Below are 21,354 nucleotides of genomic sequence, written 5' to 3' on the forward strand. Positions count from 1 at the left end.
TAATACAAGTCTAGCTGTGCTGTATGTCCTTCTCTGCTAAAGAGGAAAACTGACTCTGCATGATGGAAGGTATGCACTGTTCTCAAGATCACAAGCATTTGCTCTGGTTATGTCGCGTGAGGAAGAAACGAGCAGGGTACAACTACCTCAGGAGCCCAAAATGCATGTGGTTTCCCCCATGCTGTTGCCAGGCAGCCTTCCACAGCCCTTCAGTGGAAATCATTATTCTCTTTTACTCATCATCTAAAGTCTCTTGCTCTTAGGAGGAAAGGGAGCTGTTTACAGAATAACCTGTGCTTTCTCCAGTGTATCTTTCCCTGGTAGTCTATAAATCTCAGATGCTGTCAGTGGTAAGTGAAAACGCAGAGTATTGTTGGACAGGGAGAAACTCTTATCTTACCTCCAGTTACAAAAAGATAACTAAGATTTGCTCACATGTTCATTACTTTCCAGGTCTGAAGTATCTTGTGTAGGACAACTGTGGTCTAAGGCTTTACCCACAAGGTGTGGTGAGGACCAAGTCACATAGCAACTTGTTTTGTTGTACTTCATTTTTTGGAAGATGTGAATAATAGGGAGCAAGAGGAGGACAGTTGCTGTGCAGAATACTGTCAGCCGTGAATTTCTAATTTTTATGTGGATATAGGACTGCTAAGAGACTTCCCAGTTTTACCCTTCATTTAGAATGCGTTTTTGTAAGGGAAGCTTCCCTTAGAAAGGTGATGGCCACAGCAGAGTTTTAGTAATTTACATTTTTCATTTGTAACTTCAATCAAAGGTGTGCATACCTATGTATAAATGCACATATGATCAGATTATTCATGTGAATAAAAGTAAAAGCCTGTCATATCTGACATCTTTTACAGAAGAGGCACTCAGCTCAAGAAATGGTGTTGTTTATATCAAGAAAAAACATGGCATCTCTTTCCTGTTGCTTCTGAAGACTACACGTTCCTATGAGAAATAAAAAAATCCTGAAGCTGAGAGTGTAAGAAGAGTGTACACGCCCCTGGAGGAAATTCGACAAAAGTTTTAATTTCCTGTAGGAATGTGTGTCTTTAAGGACCCAATGGGAGATTAACAGCTACGGCGTCTCACATTTGTACTTTAAAATGCTGAGATTTGCGATGCATGTAAGCACTTCCGCGGGGTTGGCTGGGGGGAGGCAGGGCCCGCCGTTGGTCAAGAAACTGATCTCAGATTCAAGGAGCGCGGGACTCATTTCTTGGCGAGATGAAGTGTTTTTGAAGTGGTGTTTTTTTTCTTTCTTTTTTTTTTTTTTTTGCTCGGCTCTGCATGTGCTGAACAGACATGACTGTGTCAGTCTCCGCTGCAAGGTCTCCCGGGGCGGGAACCGCCCGAGCTTCCCCAATGAGCAAGCAGCGACCCCCCCCGCGGGCCGCGACCGTTACCCTGCGCGCCCGCCCAGGCGAGGCCCCCTGGCACGACCGTTGCCGCTCGGGCCCCGGCTGCAGCTCGCGCCTTCCGCGCGGCTGCCTCCGCCGCGCGGGACAGTCCGGCCCGCCGCCGAGGGACTCGGCTTCCCTCCCCCGAGGGCCCGGGTGCTGGAAGGATGCTGCCCCGAGCGGCCCTCTCGCTCCTCTCCCGGAGCGCCGGGACCTCCCCAGCCGCGGCCCGCCCCGCCCCAACGGCCGGCGCCGCGCCGAGCGGCGGCGCTGGGGCAGGCTGCGCGCCCCCGCGGGCAGCGAGCCAGCGGCCGCGCGCGCCCCCGCGGCGGGAGGGGAGGGGCGGGGCCGGGGCGGGGCGGCGAGCACCGCCTCGCCCCTCCCCCCGCGCGCGGCTCCCTCCCTCCCCCCGCCCCAAGGTGTTGGCGGCGGCGGCGTGGACGCGCTCGCTCGCTCGTGCCCGCGCCCCCCACCCCCCGCCCGCTCCCCTCCGCTCTGCCCGGCTGCGCGGGTGGCGGCGGCTCGGCCATGGCGGCGCCGGCGGAGCTGAGCGCGGAGCGGCTGCGGGCGCTGCCCGGCAGCTGGAGTTACGGGATCAGCCAGGGCGGCCGCGTCTTCTTCATCAAGTGAGTGCGGGGCCAGCGAGGAGGGGAGCGGGGCCGGGCGGGGCGTGCGGGGGGCGGCGGTGGCGGTGCGGTGCCTGCCTGCCTGACTCGGTCCGTGTGTGCGTCCCCGCAGCGAGGAGGCGAAGAGCACGACCTGGCTGCACCCGCTCACCGGAGAGGCCGTGATCACCGGGCACCGCCGCAGCGCAGGTAAGAGCCGCTCCTGGGGCCGGGCGGAAGCTCCCGGCCCGGCCCGGCCGCCTCCCCATCCCCGCCGCGCTGCCCGGGGGCTCGCCGGGCCCGGTGGCCCCCTCGCCTCCCCCCGCGGGTCCCTGCCCGCCCCGCGGCGCCGCGCCCGCCCGCCGGGAGCCCCCTGGCGCCCGCAGCGCCGGCTGCCGCCGGCCCCCCGCGCCCGCCTTCGTGCCGCGGCGGTCACCCCGGGCAACTCTGCATCCCGCCTTCCCCGCTGCCCCCTGGCTCCTGGCGGCGGTTTGTCCCTGGGTTGGGCAAGAATGAGGGGACAGTGCAGCCTTGCGTGTCTGGCTGGTCGTCAGTGCTCTCCCCGGCTCGCTCTTACAATGATTTCCTGCCCCCCTGTGCTGTGTGATCTCTTTCTTTTTCTTTTGCTCTTTTCTGGTTGCCTTATATCACCCCTATAATATTGTGTCGCTGCCATTAGAGAGCTCCTCACTCCTCTCGTGCTTTCTGCGGGTTACTCAGGTTGCTCACCTACACAGCATCCTTTCTCAGTTCGGCTCTAAACCACGCATCTTAATTCTGTTTCCAGCAATATGTAGATATAACCGTGATAGGTATACTAGAAATGTACCAGCTAATCCCGCTAAGTGTAGTCACCTAGAAACCCTCTTCCTCCCCCCACTTCCATCTAGGCTGAGTGTGTGGGTGGTTTCTAAGTGACTGAGAGAGGTGGAATAGGTAGGAGGAAAAGCGACTGAAACGTTAGGAATAACTTGGAGGAGGGTGAAATCAGTCTTCTTTGCTACTGCTGTTTGTTCCAGTCTGGAGAAGTAGCAGCAGGAGGTGCTGGAGGAGGAGGATTTACAGCAGACACTCTGGAGACCCAGAGCTAAACTCCAACTGATGGAGCTGCACACGGGCTGTGTATGCCACTGGGAGGTGGTGGAGCATAATTATAAGTGCAGTTGTTTCTATGTATGTAATCACTTGGATAATCACAGGAAAATCTGCAAGTGACTATCGGATTATTTGCTTTTTATGTATGTTTGGTCAATACTTATTCATAAAGAAATTAGAAACAGTCTTTTGGAAAATTGCGGGCATCTTTCTTTTGTGAGGTGGGAATAGTTTGGAGAGCGTAGCTCTCTGGCTATTACAACTTTGCAGTTTTATCTGCAGTGAAGGGCTATAACTTGTAAGTCACTGAAAGCCAGGAAATAGAACTACTGATTACTCATACTGATATCAAGCTCTTCTTTTCTCCAGTTTTAGTACTCAGATTAATTGACAAACTGTCCTTCAGCATCAGTGATAGGTGTGGGGGGCAGATGGATGTCAGGTGCTTTGCTTACTGGACATTAGCATTAGCTGTGTATTCATTTTTCTTTCAAATTGCTACCAGTGGCTCTGCTGACTGGTGGTTATTTCCCAGTAATTTTCTAAATGTGTTATTCATTCCGGGCACTAAGTGCCTTTGAAAGGAAATACATTTGGTTGTATCTGGAGGATTGTATACAACATAGGAGGGTTATTATCAGGTAAATTAAACTTGGTTCTGAACACTGAGGTATGACCTTATATATACTGATAATGATTTGTAGATCAGATACTGAAGCATCTACAGAACAAACCTGTTTCCGTATTTTTTTTTCTCTTTCATGTGTATGTTAATTCATCTCTCTCTATACAGATATAATCAAACAGATTAATTCTGGGCTTTATATCTTCTTTTGCCCTGACCATCATTTTGGAACCTACTCAAAATATGTTTATTTTAAAAGTTTTGAATGAATGCTTCTTTTGGAAATGTATGCTATTGTAAGCCTCTTTATTAAATAATACTGTGAATATTCGCTGGACTATGTGGAAAGCTTTGTCCTCCTTTTAGAACTGAAGTGCTTTTTGTTCTTTGAGATATTCAGTCCTAGAAAGGTATTCTTTCTGCAAAGTTCTTATAGCAGTCATAAATACTTCTGCTAGGGAGACTTCCTGTTCTCTGTACTTTGTCCTGTGCCATTATCAAAAAACACCTTGATTTTTTTTTTTCCCCCCTCCTTTTAGAGAAGACAGCAGTGAAGTAAAAAAGACAGCAAGAGCAGATCAGTAAGCAAGAAAAATCACGTAGTCCAGACTGAATAGTTTTTTCCTTTTAACTGGGAAATATATTGTTGCTTTTATATTTAGGTGAGAGAGCCCTAGATATGAATTATTGTTTTTATGAGCTGGGGCACACTCTTAAAGGCAGAGTTGTGAAGAGGTGCCCAACACCTTCAGAGCTTCCATTACTTCAGGAATCTGTTAATTGAAAAAAGCAGACCACTGGCTTCTTTCATGGAGATTTTTTTTATATGCATAGAGATTTTTTTTATATGTGGGCTCCTGAAGACTGGTACTCAGCAGAGAAGGAAAAAAGTGTACCCACTTCCTCCACTAGGTTTGCATTGAAAATTATTTTCATATAAAATTGAATAGAATTGTGAACACTTGTTAGTCACATTGGTGGAATTATGCTAATACAAAATAGCTTTGTGGTGTAGCTGGTATCATGCCTGTTAAGATGCTTGTGACTTGCATGTAATGCATACTCAGTAAATTGGTTTTGTTTAGATCTCTATATCTATCAAGTAATTTGATGCTTCTGAAGTTTAAAGCAGAAAGAACTGATGATGACCATGATTTCTAATTACTGGTCAGGGAAGGAGCATTATTAAATAAGGACACACTTAAAACCTTATTGTTGTTATTATTTGAGAAAGAGAAACTCTGTAGTCTGAGAGAAACGATATGATGAAAACCTGACTTAAATTTAAGTTGAGAAAGTCTTGCGAGCCAACTTTAAAATGTTTATTAATAGGACCAGATGCTTTCTATATGTGGAAAAAGATGCACAATATTTTAACTGCCTTAGTATTAGGGAGTAGACCAGTATGGGTAGCATCATTTCAAAAGTTAATTAGAATGTTTTGTTGCTTGTTTTCCAGACTTGCCCACAGGTTGGGAGGAAGCTTATACTTTTGAAGGTGCAAGATATTATGTAAAGTAAGTTGAGTGTTTATGTGTCACAATACTGTAATTTTAAATTGGTTTGTCTAAATGTTGCTGTAGTCTTGAATATAATCCAAACTAAATGTAAATGTTATACTGTAAATCTAAAAGGCGTGTGCAAGATTTGTTTAATAAATTCTGCATTGCTAAAACAATTTCTGGAGTTTTGGTGTAAATACTTTTAATTAAAAGCTGCTTAAGGATTCAGAGTCGAGTCAAAGGAAATTTCTGTAGTGAGTGTAACCATCTATCAACAAATGCCTGTGCCAGTTAAGAAATATCTTGAGTTTGTCTGTGTGTTTATATGACACTTGTGTATACAGTGTCACGCTCTAAATGCTTTCAGAAAGGCAAGATCTTATTTTGTTATTAGGAAAAGAGTCCTAATTCAGCCTTATTCTCTAGTAATTATGTTTTATTTCATTAAAGCCAAACAGGAGGTTTAATGTGACTGTTATTTTGCAGACGTCCTGTATCAGCTTCTAACATCTTTTTCAGTATTTTTTTTAATTCTAGATTTTTAGTGTGTGTTCAGGAGTGTGTCTGGTTTGGTAGGTTCACTGTATTGGTTTTTGGAATTAGATGCATAGCGATTGTGTTAGTCAGATCTATACAGACTCCTAAGGAGTTGTTCATCTTGGAATGATCAGACCACCCTTATCTGGAAAAAAATTAAGTGGTGCTTGGATATATTTGTTTAGTTAATATGCTGCTTTTGCTTATTTAAGGACCTTTAACAAATTACAGACTTTTTTTGTTTCATTCAGAAATTTTTCCGTACTACACTGTGTGCTTGGTTTGCCATCTTTAAGTTAGTAGTGTCATCAGTGGGATGGATAACTTCTGTGAGTGAGAATTGCTAACAGTAATAGAGCTTGTAGACTGCAGGTGGGTTTTTTTCGTGTCTTACTAACAGTGTTGGGCAAAAGGTGGCTAATTTGTTTAAGTTGCATTGTAGATGTGAGTTGGGCATTATATGTTTGCATGGTTTATTTTACATGGCATGGCAGGTCTTCCCATACATATATGGTAGTGTTTGTTCATAATTGTAAACAAGCTTCAAAAATATACTGAAGGATAATGCTGTAAAAATAAAATCAGAACTGGTGCTGGGCCTTCTTGTTAATAGACTATGGTTTGTCTCACTGTTGTATATTGCCTTCTTTTAATTTGTGTTGCGGTAGCATTGTATAACAAACAATGAAAATTGCACCAGGCTGAGGACAGGAACATACTAAGGACTTCATCTCCAGCTTTCTGTTCAGAATGTTAAATACAGAAGAGGGAAACTTAAAAATGTTTTTTTATGCATATAATACATTAAAAAAAATCACTCACATATTTTTGGGTTGATCCAGTTATCATAGAATAAAGGTATGAACAATGTGTTGGCTATAGTAACGGGAAAGTAGCAACTCCAGTTTTCACTGAAGAATAAAAACATGCATGTGGACAGCTATTGTAGAGTAACTGATGTGCTGAAAGCTTATGTGCACATTGCTGAGCGGTGGCTTGTTTGTGTACTCTTGTAAAATTTTGTGTTCAAGGCGTTGTCATAACTGTCAGGATATACATTTAGCTGATAGTTTTGCTGATAGTCAACACTAAATAGCTCTGTTTATATTGAAAAATCATGCTGCATCTCTGGAAACATGTTGCACAAACAACACTCCTGTGATTTGATAGGCGTAGGAGGGTAGTAGGGACAGTAATGTCAAGTCTACTGAAAGGTTCACATGGTATGACCAGTTTGGCATCCTTAGTTAAATATGTTTGTTGTTCCACCAATGTAGCCTCTCAGGCAGAGTTTAAACTTCTTCGCAGTGATAGCTTCTCCTTTTAAAGTTGCCTACCATTCAGCCCCAGCAGTGCTAGGGAAGATGTGAGAGTGACTGTAGACAGGGTGACAACATTATAATCACTATCTTCTAATGTTATGCAGTGTAACTCTAGATGATATGTTGGCTATAATAATTGTAGTTGTCTGAGTCTAAACTACCACAGTGCTCCCACATGGGTGGGAAAGAGCACAAGTTGTTGTGACTCTGTCTATACAGGCACCCCACATGCACATTTTTACCTGCAACCTGCTCATTTGAGTGTTCTGATTCTTTAAAATGAACTAAATACTAATGTTTGTTTTATTATGTTGACCACAGAGCAGTAAAACTATGTTAAAACTAAAAGTGTTGAAAACTTGTTCGTGGTCTGGTCTCAATGAAATACGTTGTTTTATGTTCTGGTGTATGCTACAAATAAAAGCCGAGGGAATTAATGTTAATGCAACTCTATTGATGTGTTCAGCTATGCCAGACTTGGCTGTAGAATTTCTGTAGTGTGTCCAATAAGAGAGTTATGCAAGGAGAATAGTCAAGTTTCCTGATCACATAAATAATTTCACCTGACTTCTGAGGCACGACTTCAAATATGTGGGTTGCATAAAAATATTTAACATCCCTGCTTTATGGTAAGATCTTATGCTAAACTGTGTTTGAAAATAAAACCTTTCGAAAATGATTTTTATGGTTCTTTAATAATAGGTCTTCACTGTTCCAAGTGGGTGTGTCACTGAATCTATTACTGTGTTTTTTCTGGCTTTGATGTAGTAAACACTGTATAATCAAATTGGGATAATGTCAAGAAGATAATCGTGGTCTGAATCTTAACATGCCTCAGATTGGCGTTTCAAACAAATGACTCAGGATACGGACTGCATTGAAATGTGATTAATTTTAAAGGACTCCTTATTTTTGTCAGGATCTATATTTTCATTTTCAGAATAAGTAAATACCAAATGGTGACTATTTGTTTTACACATTTTTTTTCATGACAGTGAGTTTGTTCTGCCTTTAAAAAGGAAATATATTCTGAAGCAGCAACAGGTGAAGACTTATGCTTCCATTGCATAACAAAGTCTTATTTTTGCATAAGGCTATATTAGTAGATTGGTGCTAGTTATGTTAGTAAATTGATGATACCTAGGCCTTTGACCTTTCTCACATTTTTTTTTCTTTTTTTCGGATTGGTAGAAGAATTGTAGTACTTGGTAATGACAGATGTTTTTACTCCTCCTCTGGAAACATAAAGGACCGTGTGTGTGTATTTTGGTTGTTTTTGCTGTGTTTCTTTTTTCTTTTCTTTAACCAATATTTTCTCACTCATCGAATGTTAAGTATAGATTAATTTAGGTTACTTAGGTTACCAGTTATTTGGAATAAAAAATAGTAGAATGCCTTAATATTTTGCAGATGTTTTCATGAGAACTGGTCACATATTTAAACTGTTTTGTCCCCTTGGGAAGAAGAAAATCTGTTTATGTATTCTTTATGTTAGAAGTGGGCACAGATAGCTCTTCCTCATTCCTTAGCGGGAACTCTGTCATTAAACTTTTCTGAACTAATACTTGGTTTGAGTGTAATTTCTGTTCATTTAATAACTAAACTTTTATCTCGAATATAGGACTTTAATATGTAGAGCTGTATGATTGTAGAATTGACACACTCAAATATGAGTTCTGATAATTATTCCATTGATCATCTTTATCACTTAAATATTAAATCTTGTGTTATATCAAGTAAAATAAGGTATGGGAAGAGTCAGTTTGAAAATAATGCCATTACATGCTGAAAAACTAGAGATTTTTCCTTTGAACTGCGTAGAACATTTCTTTCATTGGGCTATTTGTTTATGCGTAGTGTATTGGCTACTCATCATCAGGTTGGAAAGTTAAGGGCTTTATCCTCAAAACGGATTTGGTTTGGATAATGATATGGGAGGGAAGCTTAAATTACTTAGTTGTAAGTGTGTAAGAAAATGGACTTGTGGCAATCACCATATGATACTTTATTAATAGAGGAGGTGTGTACATGGTTACTGGTTTCACATCTCTTGCCTATCAAGTTTAACGAGAATTTCAGACTATGTTTCTAGTAACTTGTGATGTCTAATCATTAGGCACCAATGTGCTGTTTTTGAGTGCTATAAAATTTACATAAATGTCTGTATGTGTATGTATACATGTATGTATACATTTTTATTTATTTATGTTTAAAAAATAAAAACTTGCTGTTGGTTACAACCACCAGACTCTCTGGTATTTGCTTGCCTTGCCCTCCCCATGCCTGGAGCACTGAACCTATTAGGATTTTTAGGATTTTTGTATTGATTTTTAAACCTTATTTATATTGTTTAGCTTATATAGTTTACCAAAGTTGTTTAAAAGTCAATCCAAGGATGCTAGTGCAGAAATTTTGCACCAGTATATTTTGGCATCTATAGAAGTATCCTTAGATGAGCTGTTTGGGTGTTAGAAATGTAAAATTTCTTAACTCTGCTGTAGCACTGGTGTTTTTTGGACAGTACAAAAGCTGATTAAGTTTGCAAGGTAAATGCCCTTAAGAACTTAAAAGAATTAAGCAGGTCAAAGTTGCAACACAAAACCTTAAAATGCAGCTTAAATTCTCCAGCATTCATCCAAACCATGTTTGCCCTTTGCTTGCTGAAGCAAGACATTGGCAGACTCAAGTCAAAGCTGAGGCGAGCTCACTGATACATCAAGTAGAGGTTTTGCATGCTTTTATAAAGGCTTTTTATCAACACAGGTTTGCTTATTGTAGGCATGTAGCTTGGAAATTTGGAAGATAAGAGAAATTTGTTAGGCAGTTAAATGAGATAATAAGGTCTCATTCAGCCTTGAGTTTCTGTTGTTTATTAAAATAAATCTATGCTGATTAGGAATTCAGCATTTGTTTGAACCTTTGTGCATTTTAAAGATCCTCTCCCATTCAACTGAGACGTTGTGATAAAAGAAACCTGAAGTTCTCCAGAAAAATCAAAGAAAAGCTAGACATGCCTGCAGACAAGTCCTTTCTAGAGGGGGAAAAATTGGATCTGAAAAAATAAGAATAGCTCTGATTGTCTCTCTCCAACAGAAGAAAGCAGCACAGCTCCTACAAACTGAGTTGTTTTTGGTTTCCTCTGACACAAACTTATTTTACTAAAATTAAGGAAAGACTGAAGTTCATTCTTGGCCTTCATTGGGTTCTTTCTTTCCTGGTAAGATGTCTCTAGGTCAAATAGTGGCACGTGGGTAAATAGACAAAGTGTCATGTAACGTTACAACAGACTAACCTGCTGCCTTTTACCTTTGAAGTGGGCAAAGCTGTTCTGAAAAGAACTTTTTAGGAATGCCACCAAACTTATTATCCATTTTAACAATTACTTTTTATTTTGCTGAATATTTCAAGAACAAAATACGCTTAGTGTGGTGAGTGCCTTGCCGGGGCCCTTGCTTGGGAGTGCTTGTGTGCTTGGGGAGTGCTCTGGTACTTCACAGTGCTGCTGCTGCTCTCTGCAACATTTTCTTGTGCTGTGTTAGACCCGCTGCTGCAGTTTTCCCTGTAGGAAGGATGGAATTGTGCTTCCCTGGGAGAAGCACACGTTCTTGCTCCATGGGAAAAAGAAAAATGCAAGGCGGCAGAAAGAAACCAAAAAGGTATTTGACTGAGGGTGGTGCTCTGGGGGAGTTGTGGAAGGGACTGGCTGTGCAAGAGGAGCACAGCAGTGGGAGGGGAAGGAAAAACAGGTGAACGGATGTGATGCAGAAACTGGGAATGGATGTTCCCAGGTTATAGATACAGGCAGAAATTGCTGAGGGTCAGAGGAGGAGAGGTATGGCTTGCATCCAAGAAGCAGCTCGCGGGAGGGATGCGGTAGGAAGAGGATGAAGAGAGAGAATCTGGAGAACTGGAGGAGAAGACTGTGAAGGTGGGACTAGCTGTAGAAAGAGGAGGAGTGGGGACCAAACCAGGTAGAAAGGAATGGTGGCAGTGGAAAGTTAGTAAGAGGAAATGGGGGGGGGGGGGGGGGGGGGGATTAACTTCCTAGGAGCAAACTCGGTGGAATTTCTCCCAGAGGGAAGGGTGGCAAAGGTTCACCCTGCAAAAACATGTTTTCTGACTCGTGTGCAGGTCTGACAGGGCCTATTACCCCTAGCCTATGAACCTGTTTCAAAGTTAGTCTGGCAGGTAGAATACCAATGTGAAAGTTTAAAAATTATTGTGCTTATGAAGTCTCTTTTCGAGTGTGACATCTGTGGTGGCTGTTCTGAGCTGTCTCTTTTCTGAAGTGTGTTTCTAAATTAGGTAATGCCTTGAATGCCTTAGTCTGAAAAAGACAGACTTGAAACCCCGGGAGAACTTTTTATTTTAACTATTCAAGACCCCGAAACTTTTTGATACCTCTGAACAAATTAATAAGTTAACTTGAGCAGTTTTAGATTCATGGTTTTGGAAGTGGTAATATTTTTTCCTGCTTTTTGTATTAATGGCTTATGAGTTGATAATGACAGAGAAAGCTAGTATATACTTTAAGATACTATTACTGTGAAGTGAATTCTGTGGTCTTTCAGTTCTGGTATCTACAGTGTGTGAAGGGTGGTGAAAAACAAAGAAGATGCTGATAGATCACAATTTTGCGGAGGTGGCTGTTGCAATGTTATATGAGTATAGTGATGCATTGTTCTCCTCCCACCTCCAACCTCCAGGAAAAATATGTCTGAACTGATATGCTCTCAAAGTATTATTTCAGGGGCTTGTAGCAATATTTCCTCCTTCTATTCCATCGGGCAGCTGTTTAGATTCTTTTTCTCTTCCCCATCTTAATTGAAGGTACAGCAGGACATGGGTATTAAGTGCCACTCCTAAAAATGGCTGAAATGGCAGGCAAGTCTTGTGAAATTTTCCAGTAGAAAAGTATACTTGGTACAGTTACAATTCAGTAAAACCTTTGCAGGTCAAATCTTATCCAGTGTACATTGTATGTTTTGCTTTTGCTTTTACTTAAAGGCACTGTGTACATTTTTTTTTCCTGTGGTCTGTAAGTGTGTTTATTGTATTGGATCAAAACTACCTTCTGTTGTGGTGCTGCGCTAAGCCTGTTTTTCCAGCCTATTTTTATCTTATACTGGCTCTTACGATAATGAATTACACTTTCATTAAATCTGAGATAGACTTTGGCTTGGCAGTTGAGAGTGATCTTCAGTTTGCCTGTGTGTGTGTAGCGGAGAGGGAGAACTCCTGTGAAGCTGCAGGCAAACACCAGAAGCAAAGCTCTGCAGCTCTGACTGCTGGGATTTCTGCCAGAATGGTGCCTGTATGTATGGTTTTTCTGTGTTTCAGTAAGTATATTCCTAAATCTGAACACTTTTCCTTTCTCTCTCCTTCCTTTTGCCTTCTTTATCTTGAAGGTGGAAGTTAGGTATTTCTCACTGCTCATTTCATATGCTCTTGCGTCTAGTTGAAGGGAAGGCATCCTCTGCCAGTGATGTTGGAAGGAGACGTTTCATCAGTAGCCGCTTTCAAAAATAGAGGTTTTCAAATGGGAACTTGGTAACATAATCACCCCAACAGAACTGCTTGGGAAAGACTCCAACTTCCCTGTACTGGATAGGCCAGGGAGTTTTCAAAGGTTTGCTTAAATTTTGCTGTATGAAGTTGAGAATTAAACCAGCTTTGCCTTTACTGCAAGGGAAAACAGATAATGAAACAGGTTTACCTGTTCTTTTTAAACAGCTGATCTGAGGAAACTGCAAAATGGCAAAGTATCACCTATAGAGTAAAAAGTAGTGATTTGGTTTTAGTGGTACTTAGAGTAATTGCAGTATTTAAAAAACAGCAAAAAGGTGTTTACAAGGTTGCATTTTTCTTCTCTGCACACATAAAATTGGGAGCTGAATCCTCAGTTAAAATCTGTGAAGTTGGGGAACAAAAAGGTTTTCAGGTAGGGTTTTGAGTGCCTGTATGGCCTGTGGTCAGTGAGCTTAATATAAACAATTAACAAAATACTTACATATCCAGGGCACTTTAGAAGTTTCTCCATAGCTATCTCCACGGTGACTTAATAAGGGCAATGATTTGTAGGGAAAGATATATTGCCAAGCAATCTATCCTTTAAAATTAATTTCCTATATTTTCTCTTCCAGAATCTGCTACAGATCTTGTTTAGTAGAAACAAATACTTAAAGAACTAATTTTGTGCTTCATTAGCTGCAAATGTTTTAGTGTGTCAGACCAGGTAAGAGGAATCATAGTAAACAAAGGTATTTGAAAGGAAAATATGAAGTGAATATTTTTATTTAAAATGCTATCTTCTGCATCTTTCAGAGAAATCATTTCAATTCCAGTATTTCATGGAAAATCTTTGTATATTCTTTAATACTCATTTAGAGTAAGTGGGACCATGGCAATTGTATCTACTCTGCAAAAAATACAGCTTTTGATGCCTTTGAGTTGTACTACTAGCCAAATTCTGTAATTTTATATTGTTTTCCTATATCTTTTGTTTGTGTTAAATTCTACAGACTAAGCAGCTGCTGACTGATGTCCCAAAGCTACCATTTTTGAGACTGTCTTTTGGGATGTATAAAAACAGATGACAACATCTTGACAGTTTTTCAATACACCCTATTTATAGGAAGGGCAGAAAGATCAGTTAGAAATAAAATGTTCTAAGCAAGAAGAATAAACAAGTAGTACTTTCAAATCCCTGGGGGAAAAGAATCTTTAATCTGTGATTGGATATTGAAAATGATGACTTAGCCAGTGTTCCTCTCTCCATCAAGAAACTAATACTGCTGCTGTTAATTTTTTTTTATATGCTGGCTATGTCACTTTCTAAGGCTACTTTCCTTTGTAGATGGAAAGATACAAAGAGAATCCTGTAGATTTATTTAAAACTTCTTGATCGAAACCTTTGTTAAAGATTGATATAGAAGGCTGAGAAGCAAAATTACAAACAAAAGTGTGTATTTGAGCAATCAATGTCATAACATTAAATGTTTATTTTAATAGTTAATTTTAATCAGAATAACGATGCAAGTTAAACCTGAAATCTGTATCATCTTTTCTGATCCTAAATCTCTTTTACAGTACAGTCTTTAACTTTATGCTTAACTTTTATGCTTGATGTGGGTATCCGTTGTTGTGGAATCAAGCATTCTTAATGTATCTGAGTGAAGAGACGTAAAATCCTTCCTTTCACTACCTGATCTACTTTTGCAGAATGAGTGTGTTGCTACCTTTTAAAATTATTTTTACAGAGTTAAAAGAGCATTTGACACTTGAGCCAGTAAGTTTTTTTGTTGGCTGAATTAAATATCTAAGAGTATCTTTAATACAGTGGATGTGTGTATCACTATGTTAAAGATATTCTTAGATGTTCAGTTCAGCCAACAAAAAAATTGTTGGCTTCTGTGTCAAATGCTTATCCTTGATCAGGTAAGAGATAGTTTTTAGAATTGTTCTGTAATAATTTTGAATAGTTTTGGTGCCAAATATATTTGTTTGTGGAAGTCTTGTGCCATCTATTTGCAGGGAGAATCTACTGCTATAAAACTTGAGAGGAATGTTTTACATATTAGATATGTATGATGGCTGCAACCCTGAGCAAAGCTTGTTCACCATAAGCTGCACAAGTACATGCTGAAGCGTGAAGGACTGGTACTTTCCCCAGACTTTAATACTGTCCTATCTTTTTTCTTGCCAAGGATTTTTATCACTGAGGCATTTCCACGTTTTTTTCCTACTGAAGACTTGTTTGTTAAGGAATGATGGGTGAAATCTGAGAGAGTCTGTCTGTTTTAATATAGATATTAGTCTTTTGAGTTAGTAGTTTGTGGTCAATACAAAAATACAGACTTAGGGTTTCTTCTTTTCTCTGTATGCAAGTAACTGATACCTGCTATACGTTCTCTCTCCTTTCTTTCAACTTCAGATAAAAATGAACTGACAGTATTACAGTTGGCAAGTCTATTTAATAAACTTTGCCTTGAAGTAGTGTAGAGATGAGACTAGCAGGAAGCAGTGAGAATCGTTTTAACACTGTTGGAATAGGTGGACTGATTTTTATTATCAGTCTAAGCCATGTATTTCTTCTTCTGCAGTTCTTGTCTGTCTGATAATTCAATTTCTAAATGGAGAGTACTTCTGGAAATTGAACTAAAAACTCTCCCAGGTTAAAACTTTCCCTACAGTGTTTGCCACAGTTGGTGTTTAAAAAAAATCTCCTTCTGAAAAGCAGATAAACAACAAAAAACCTAAATCTGCTTAATAATCTAGCTGAGTACAATATGAGGTACATGGTAAACAGCATAAAATATGAAGTCTTGGAATTACTTATTTGAGTGATACCCAGTAGTCTGGGTGAAGTGACTTCTGTTTCCATATGAATGAAATGGATATCCTTTTGGCCCTCTCGTTGCCAGTAGTGGTGTTAATAGTTCACACGAAGAACATATTATTGTTTTTCGTCCCTTTTTACCCACCCTCTACCCCAAATTGCTTACATAGAACATTTCCATTTTGCTTCACTTCTAAAATCTAGAAAGATTTTTAGACATCAGGAAAAAGCCAAACCTCTTCCTGAAGTGCTCTTCATTCTTGTATTGAGAACACATCCTAAGCCTAACGCTGAAGAGATTTCGTAACTGGCTTCATAATAGAGCTCACTCTATTGTGGCTTTTGTTAAACTTCAGGTGAGAGTGCCAAACCTGTCTAACAAGAAATTCAGGATTTCTATTGCTTCTGATTTTTCTCTTTGTGGTTTAAAACAACAAAAAGTCCTATCAAATTCAGCAGTCAGTTCACATACCAGTGCTTTATCCTCTTCTTTAAATCTTTTATTTGGGTGCCTGCTGCTTCAAAACACTTTTGAGCTCTACTGTGTGAGTTAAGTGAAAATCTTTCTGTTTTTGCGGGTGGGGAAGAACTATGTAAAGTGGGACAGAGGTAGAAAATTTCTGTTGGTGTAGGCAGTAATGTCCTATCAGCTTGCAGGTGGGGTTTGTTGCGTTTCAGAGCCCTGAAATGATTTGATCTTGGGCTACCTGAGAGATTGCAACTGGCTGAGGAGCTGGAGTTATTGATGTTCTGTTTGTTAAGTAAGAGGGAGAGTCTTTTGCAATCCTCATTCATTAATCAAGGATCCCCCCCCCCCCCCCTTTTTGGCTTTGAAATGGGGTTTGGTAAACATTAAAGCAGGCAGAAGAGCACTCAATTTCTAATGATGGCTTAAGGTGTTGTCATTTTAGGCATGTATTTTAATCAACTTTCATAAGAATAATTCAATTTCAATGATTTTGTTACTTTGCTTAAAAATTACCTTGTGCAATTGGGAAATAGGGTTTTCAAATAAAGTATGGTAACTTAAGGTTTTTATTGAATTTTTCAGTCAAGTAGAGAAAATAATCTGGTGCTGATTCAGAACCTGCATCTCTTATATACAAGGCCTGGTGAAACTATGCAGGAGATGGTATAGCTGGTAGTGTGAATCTGTAAAGAACAAACATAATTTTTCGCTTGTTTGAAGATGGGCTAAGCACTTCTAGGAAAATACTGACTTGAATTTGCTGACTGGCTCTTGTATTCATATCTAATTTCTTTGCAGAAGTAGGGACCTAAATGAGGGCTTATAGTGAATCAGGGGTGAAGGCACTGGGAACTGATTTAATGGATGAATTTGACAGGTATATCTTACAACTGCAGTGGGAATGGTAGAGAGCAGAGTTTGTAGGTGTGGGGTTTTCTTATTTTTGTTTTTCTTTCTTTTTTTTCCCCCCTGTCCAGATTTAATATAGGTAGGACAACCACACCAGCAACCCAGATGCAATGCAGAGAAAGCTGTAGTGGGCAGCTGTTAATTACTTTTGAATGGGGATAAATATTCCAAGTCTCTCTTGTTTTCCTTAATTTGAGTTGCAATAATTTTGCTCCCTAGTAGTTTAAAAGCCTGTGAGCGCTACTAGCTTGAAAAATTAGGGACTTATTTCTAGCAGAAAGAACAAATGTCTCCAATTCTTGTCTCTTTTCTTTTTCTGCTGCTGTTTGACCTTCTCCTTCTATCCTTCCTTACCCTTCTTTTATTGTTATATATGTGCCTTTCTCATTCACCCCACTCTTCACCATTACTCTACTTGCTTCTAGCACTGGTAGCTGAAGCAGTGTTAGACATGATCTTCCCCAGTTGGACAGCATGCCAGATTTTCCTAAGGGGAATGTAAATACTGTGAGGTCAGTTCTGTATCAAATGCCTGCAGCCTGAAATGAACCCTCCAGGATCTTCTGCTGTTCAGTCAAAATTAGGGCTTGCTCATGATACAATATTAAATATTGAAAAGTCAAGATGAATTTCATGTGGCATACTTTCCAGATTTTTTTTTTTTGTTACTATAATTAAGCTTACTTTTTTCCCTAGACTAAAAGCTAAAGAGAATGAGCACTAGGGACAGCTCACTCTAATCATAGTAATTAGTAGATGTGTTTAAAAACTCTCGATATACTGATGGATTACTTAACTTTTTTAAATGTTGTAACCCACAGAGGCTGATGTATGTGCACACACTCTCACCTACAACATATCTAAAACAGAGGTGATATTTAAGCATTGAACTAATATACTTTTGGTAGCAAATAAAATCTTCAACCCGTCTGCTCTTCCAGGTTGCCCCTTACTTCTTTCTTCCCTTTCTCCCGAAAAAAGGAGTGTTGGGGAGAGAGGACTGTAATAAAGCTACTTGTCTAGTAGAGCAAAGGCAAATTGCTGGTTTGTGACTTTGTCCTGTATTTCATACAAACCTGCCCATTTCAGTCTGTTAGTCATCCTTTTGATGGGGATCTGTGCTATGTATTTCCTTTAGATCAGGGATGCTCTTTAACTGGCTATATGATAGTTTGGATTACTTGTATCTGCATGCTACTAAAGACTTCATGCAGCACTTTTCCTGGTTTTACAAGGAGAGAAAGTGTAGATTAACAATTGAACTTAAGCTTTTTGCCTTGTAGTGCTGTCACTAGATGAACGCAAGTTAGGCATCTATGTCTTTCGAACTGTTATGTCTCACAGATGGGTTCCCATTAGTTTTTGGCAAAGGAACCTGATGAAACTACATGTGCAGAGACTGTCTGCCCTGTCCAATGTTAATGGATAAGTGAGGGACTGGATTGTTCTCTGATATGTTCTGCTGGCCAGGCCATGACAAGAGCGATTAATTCCCCATTGCAACTCCAGGTCTCTTCAGATGTCATGGTAATGTTACTGTGAAAACTCAGCATAAAATCATGACTTACAGCTTAGGAATTTTTGCTTTCTTTATAGGGAAGCTGTTTTGGTTTTGGGAGAAGATAAATAGTGTTGTGGTCCTTAGATAAGTACAAACTGCTTTACCAGGAACATTACAAAAGTACTGTCGTGTTTTACCAACACATCTGTGGTTTTGTGTGGGAGACTTTCATGATATTCAGATGAAGAAATATTTGATTATTGAATGCTAAGCTTTGGTTTTCTTAGTAGATATGGAACATTTCTTGGGAACAGTTTTATTAAGATGTAGTTTTGTGCCATTGAACAGGTTTTTTTAATGTATTTGAAGAATTTATTTGAAGATCAACTTTAAGTACCATCTTTCCCTTAAAAATAAAAAGGACAAACTTTACTGTAAGCACAACTCTGAAATGGCAACAGCAGCTCATCCACCAGTTCTGTGCTCTCTGTTAACAAAATTGAGTTATTTTCATTAGTTAAATCAAAAGAATGCTGCTTGTTGTTGTTTTTGAAGTGATTCAGTAGTCATTTCTAATTTCCATTTGATAATGATAGGAATTATGTTTGTGGGATTACAAAGTCTTGTATGTGACTAGCTGTGTAGAACTCATGAGATTTGTTTGCTTTAGTTTTTCAGTGCTTTGAGACATCAATTGAATTTCTGGGGCCTTAAATCCAGACAATAAGGACTGGATGTTGTAAATGCTAGTACATGTGTAATTACACGATATGGATTGACTCTGTTTTGGGTCCTGGAACTGCCTGAGTGAATGACATTATGTCTGTTCAACTCATTGCACTGGCACTATATTTGTCTAATTCTGTAACACCAGTGTTTATTTTGGGAATTATCCAGTACTGTTGGCTAAGAAGTCTACAGGGGAATGTAGTTTTGTTTCCATAGGATAGAATATTCGTCTTTTTTAGAAGATTTTTTTGAAGTATGTATTGAATTGTCTTCATGAGGTGTGATGACTAAACAGTTTCCTTTGCATTATTATAACTTCCAAGAAGTGCTGAGGCAATTAACTTTTTGTTTTAGCAGGAAATGATGCAGAACTGCTCTCACACTATGAAAAATTTGGTTGGGTTTACTGTCTGTTGTGCGGCTACATGCCTGTCAAAACACTGTTTTTTACTATTGCTGAAGGAAAAAGGACAACCTGAGAGGTCTAAATACAATGTCACTAGTTTCCCCCACATCTGAACAATATGTCCATTAAATGTGACCTGCGATTGACTTCAGATGTTGGAGTATAGCCTTTGTAGTATTGCCCCTCTGCAAATTAATGTCAACCCGTATATCTGTGCATATGGTAAAAGCAAAACAAACAAGGAAAAGTTGCTTGACTTAATTTCTTATAATGACACATGCTTAGGACTCAGAAGAAAACGGAGAGGAGGGGAATCCAATTTCATAATGCTTTTCTATAACTTGGGTTTTGACTTTAAGTACTCTATTCTTTTTAATTCGCATCCAAAACCACTGTTCTCATCTCTTCTTCTTTTGAAAGAAGTTTAGCTTTCATGCTGCTTTAGACCATGTTCTGTACTTTATAGCACATTGTATGGAAATATTTGTTTTGGACTTCTCTGCTGGTATTGCTTTATGAGCTATTTTTGTATATGTTCCGTGTGCACGTGCTCTTGCACATGTGCTTGCATGCTTGCTTGTGCTCTCTCTTTCTCTCTATTTATTTATTTATTCCATTCCAGTAGTACTTTGGGCCACCAGAAGTGATACTAAACCATTATTAGTCTGCAAGCTAAACTTTAATATGAGTTGTAATATAGTAAACAATACAAATACTGTCTGTGAATCTTTGAAGCTGCAATTTTATTTTCAGTAAGTGTCTCTGATCATCTTCCAGAGTTACTGCTTCATGCTTCTATGATGCACTTGTTGGTGCATCATAGTAGTAATGGCTAGGTTAGTAATTTGGAAAAAAAAAATGACTTAGAGAGCTGAGGAGATGGAAGTCCCAGAAAGATTATGGTATCTGGATATTAGCTGATGCACATCAGCAACTCTAAACAATCTGTTGAGTGATAAGACTGTTTGTGAATTATGCTAGTAAGTAAGCAGGGAGCTGAATGAGGAGAGGGAGCATCCTTCTGAAAGGACACATTTCTTCAGAATAAATACTTCTCATGAAAAAAAATCTACAAGGTAGATTGCTTTGTGCTTCTGCAAATATTCAGAAATAGGAACAGCTTATAGTCCCAGCAGCTGAGGAGAGAATGATTAATACTCTATATGAAGTTGGGACAGGAATTTACATACAATTACTGGTTTCTTGGGTTTAGAGGAAAAGGATGTCTTCAAGATATGGCCTGTCTGGACAGTAGATGGAACTGAATAATACGAGTTCTTCAAAAGTTTGTGCATCTTTATTACTGGTTTTGAGGCAGGTGATGTGGTTCCTGTTAAATATCTTACATTCTTCAGCTCCTCCTTTTTTTCTTATCTATCTTGTAGTTAACCTGGTCATCTACTTGTAGGAGATATTTGTACTACAAAAACAGATTAAAGATTATTAGGTGAAGAGATACAAGATCAAGGCCCATTAAAATATTTTCATGTTTACCTTGTGTAAGTCGCTCACCATTTAAAAAAAATTATGATGAGATTTATAATGACATTCTGTAGAGAACTCATTTTAGTGAAAGGTTTTTTCTTCTGTATCTAGTGCTTGTTTCTCCCTCCGTTTCCCTCCCTCCTCCCTTTATTTTTTTGCATTTGCCTGGGGAGAAGGGCTTTCTCAAAGTAAAATTAAACAAATGCACATCTGTGTAGTGCTAATACAAGCTTAAGGTTTTTTAGTTCATTTTTTTTCTTAGTGTTCATTCTTTAGGTAGCATTTTGAAAATTGAAATAGCTTTCTTCGCAAATTTTACCACTGCTTGCTACCTTTATTTTTTTTTAAGGTCAGATGTTATTTAAGGTAGGAAGAAAACTGTTTTCGTAGTGTGTAGTATACCATGTTGAATATTGAATTCAGCA

General features: G+C 39.6%; 1 protein-coding gene across 13 annotated transcripts in view; it reads left to right on the plus strand.

Moving 5' to 3' along the window:
* The first annotated feature begins 1,820 nt into the window (after positions 1 to 1,820).
* The window catches only part of PLEKHA5 (pleckstrin homology domain containing A5), a 173,469-nt gene continuing 153,935 nt past the window's right edge, over positions 1,821 to 21,354 (plus strand). For all 13 annotated transcript variants that reach the window (XM_064515670.1, XM_064515736.1, XM_064515685.1 and 10 more), the window contains exons 1-3: positions 1,821 to 2,032; positions 2,145 to 2,221; positions 5,191 to 5,248. In XM_064515670.1, coding sequence (XP_064371740.1) covers positions 1,935 to 2,032; positions 2,145 to 2,221; positions 5,191 to 5,248 — 233 coding nt within the window. In that variant the 5' untranslated portion in view covers positions 1,821 to 1,934. The remainder of the gene's footprint in view (positions 2,033 to 2,144; positions 2,222 to 5,190; positions 5,249 to 21,354) is intronic.

Source organism: Dromaius novaehollandiae, chromosome 1, assembly GCF_036370855.1.
Source record: "Dromaius novaehollandiae isolate bDroNov1 chromosome 1, bDroNov1.hap1, whole genome shotgun sequence".
Lineage (NCBI taxonomy): Eukaryota > Metazoa > Chordata > Aves > Casuariiformes > Dromaiidae > Dromaius > Dromaius novaehollandiae.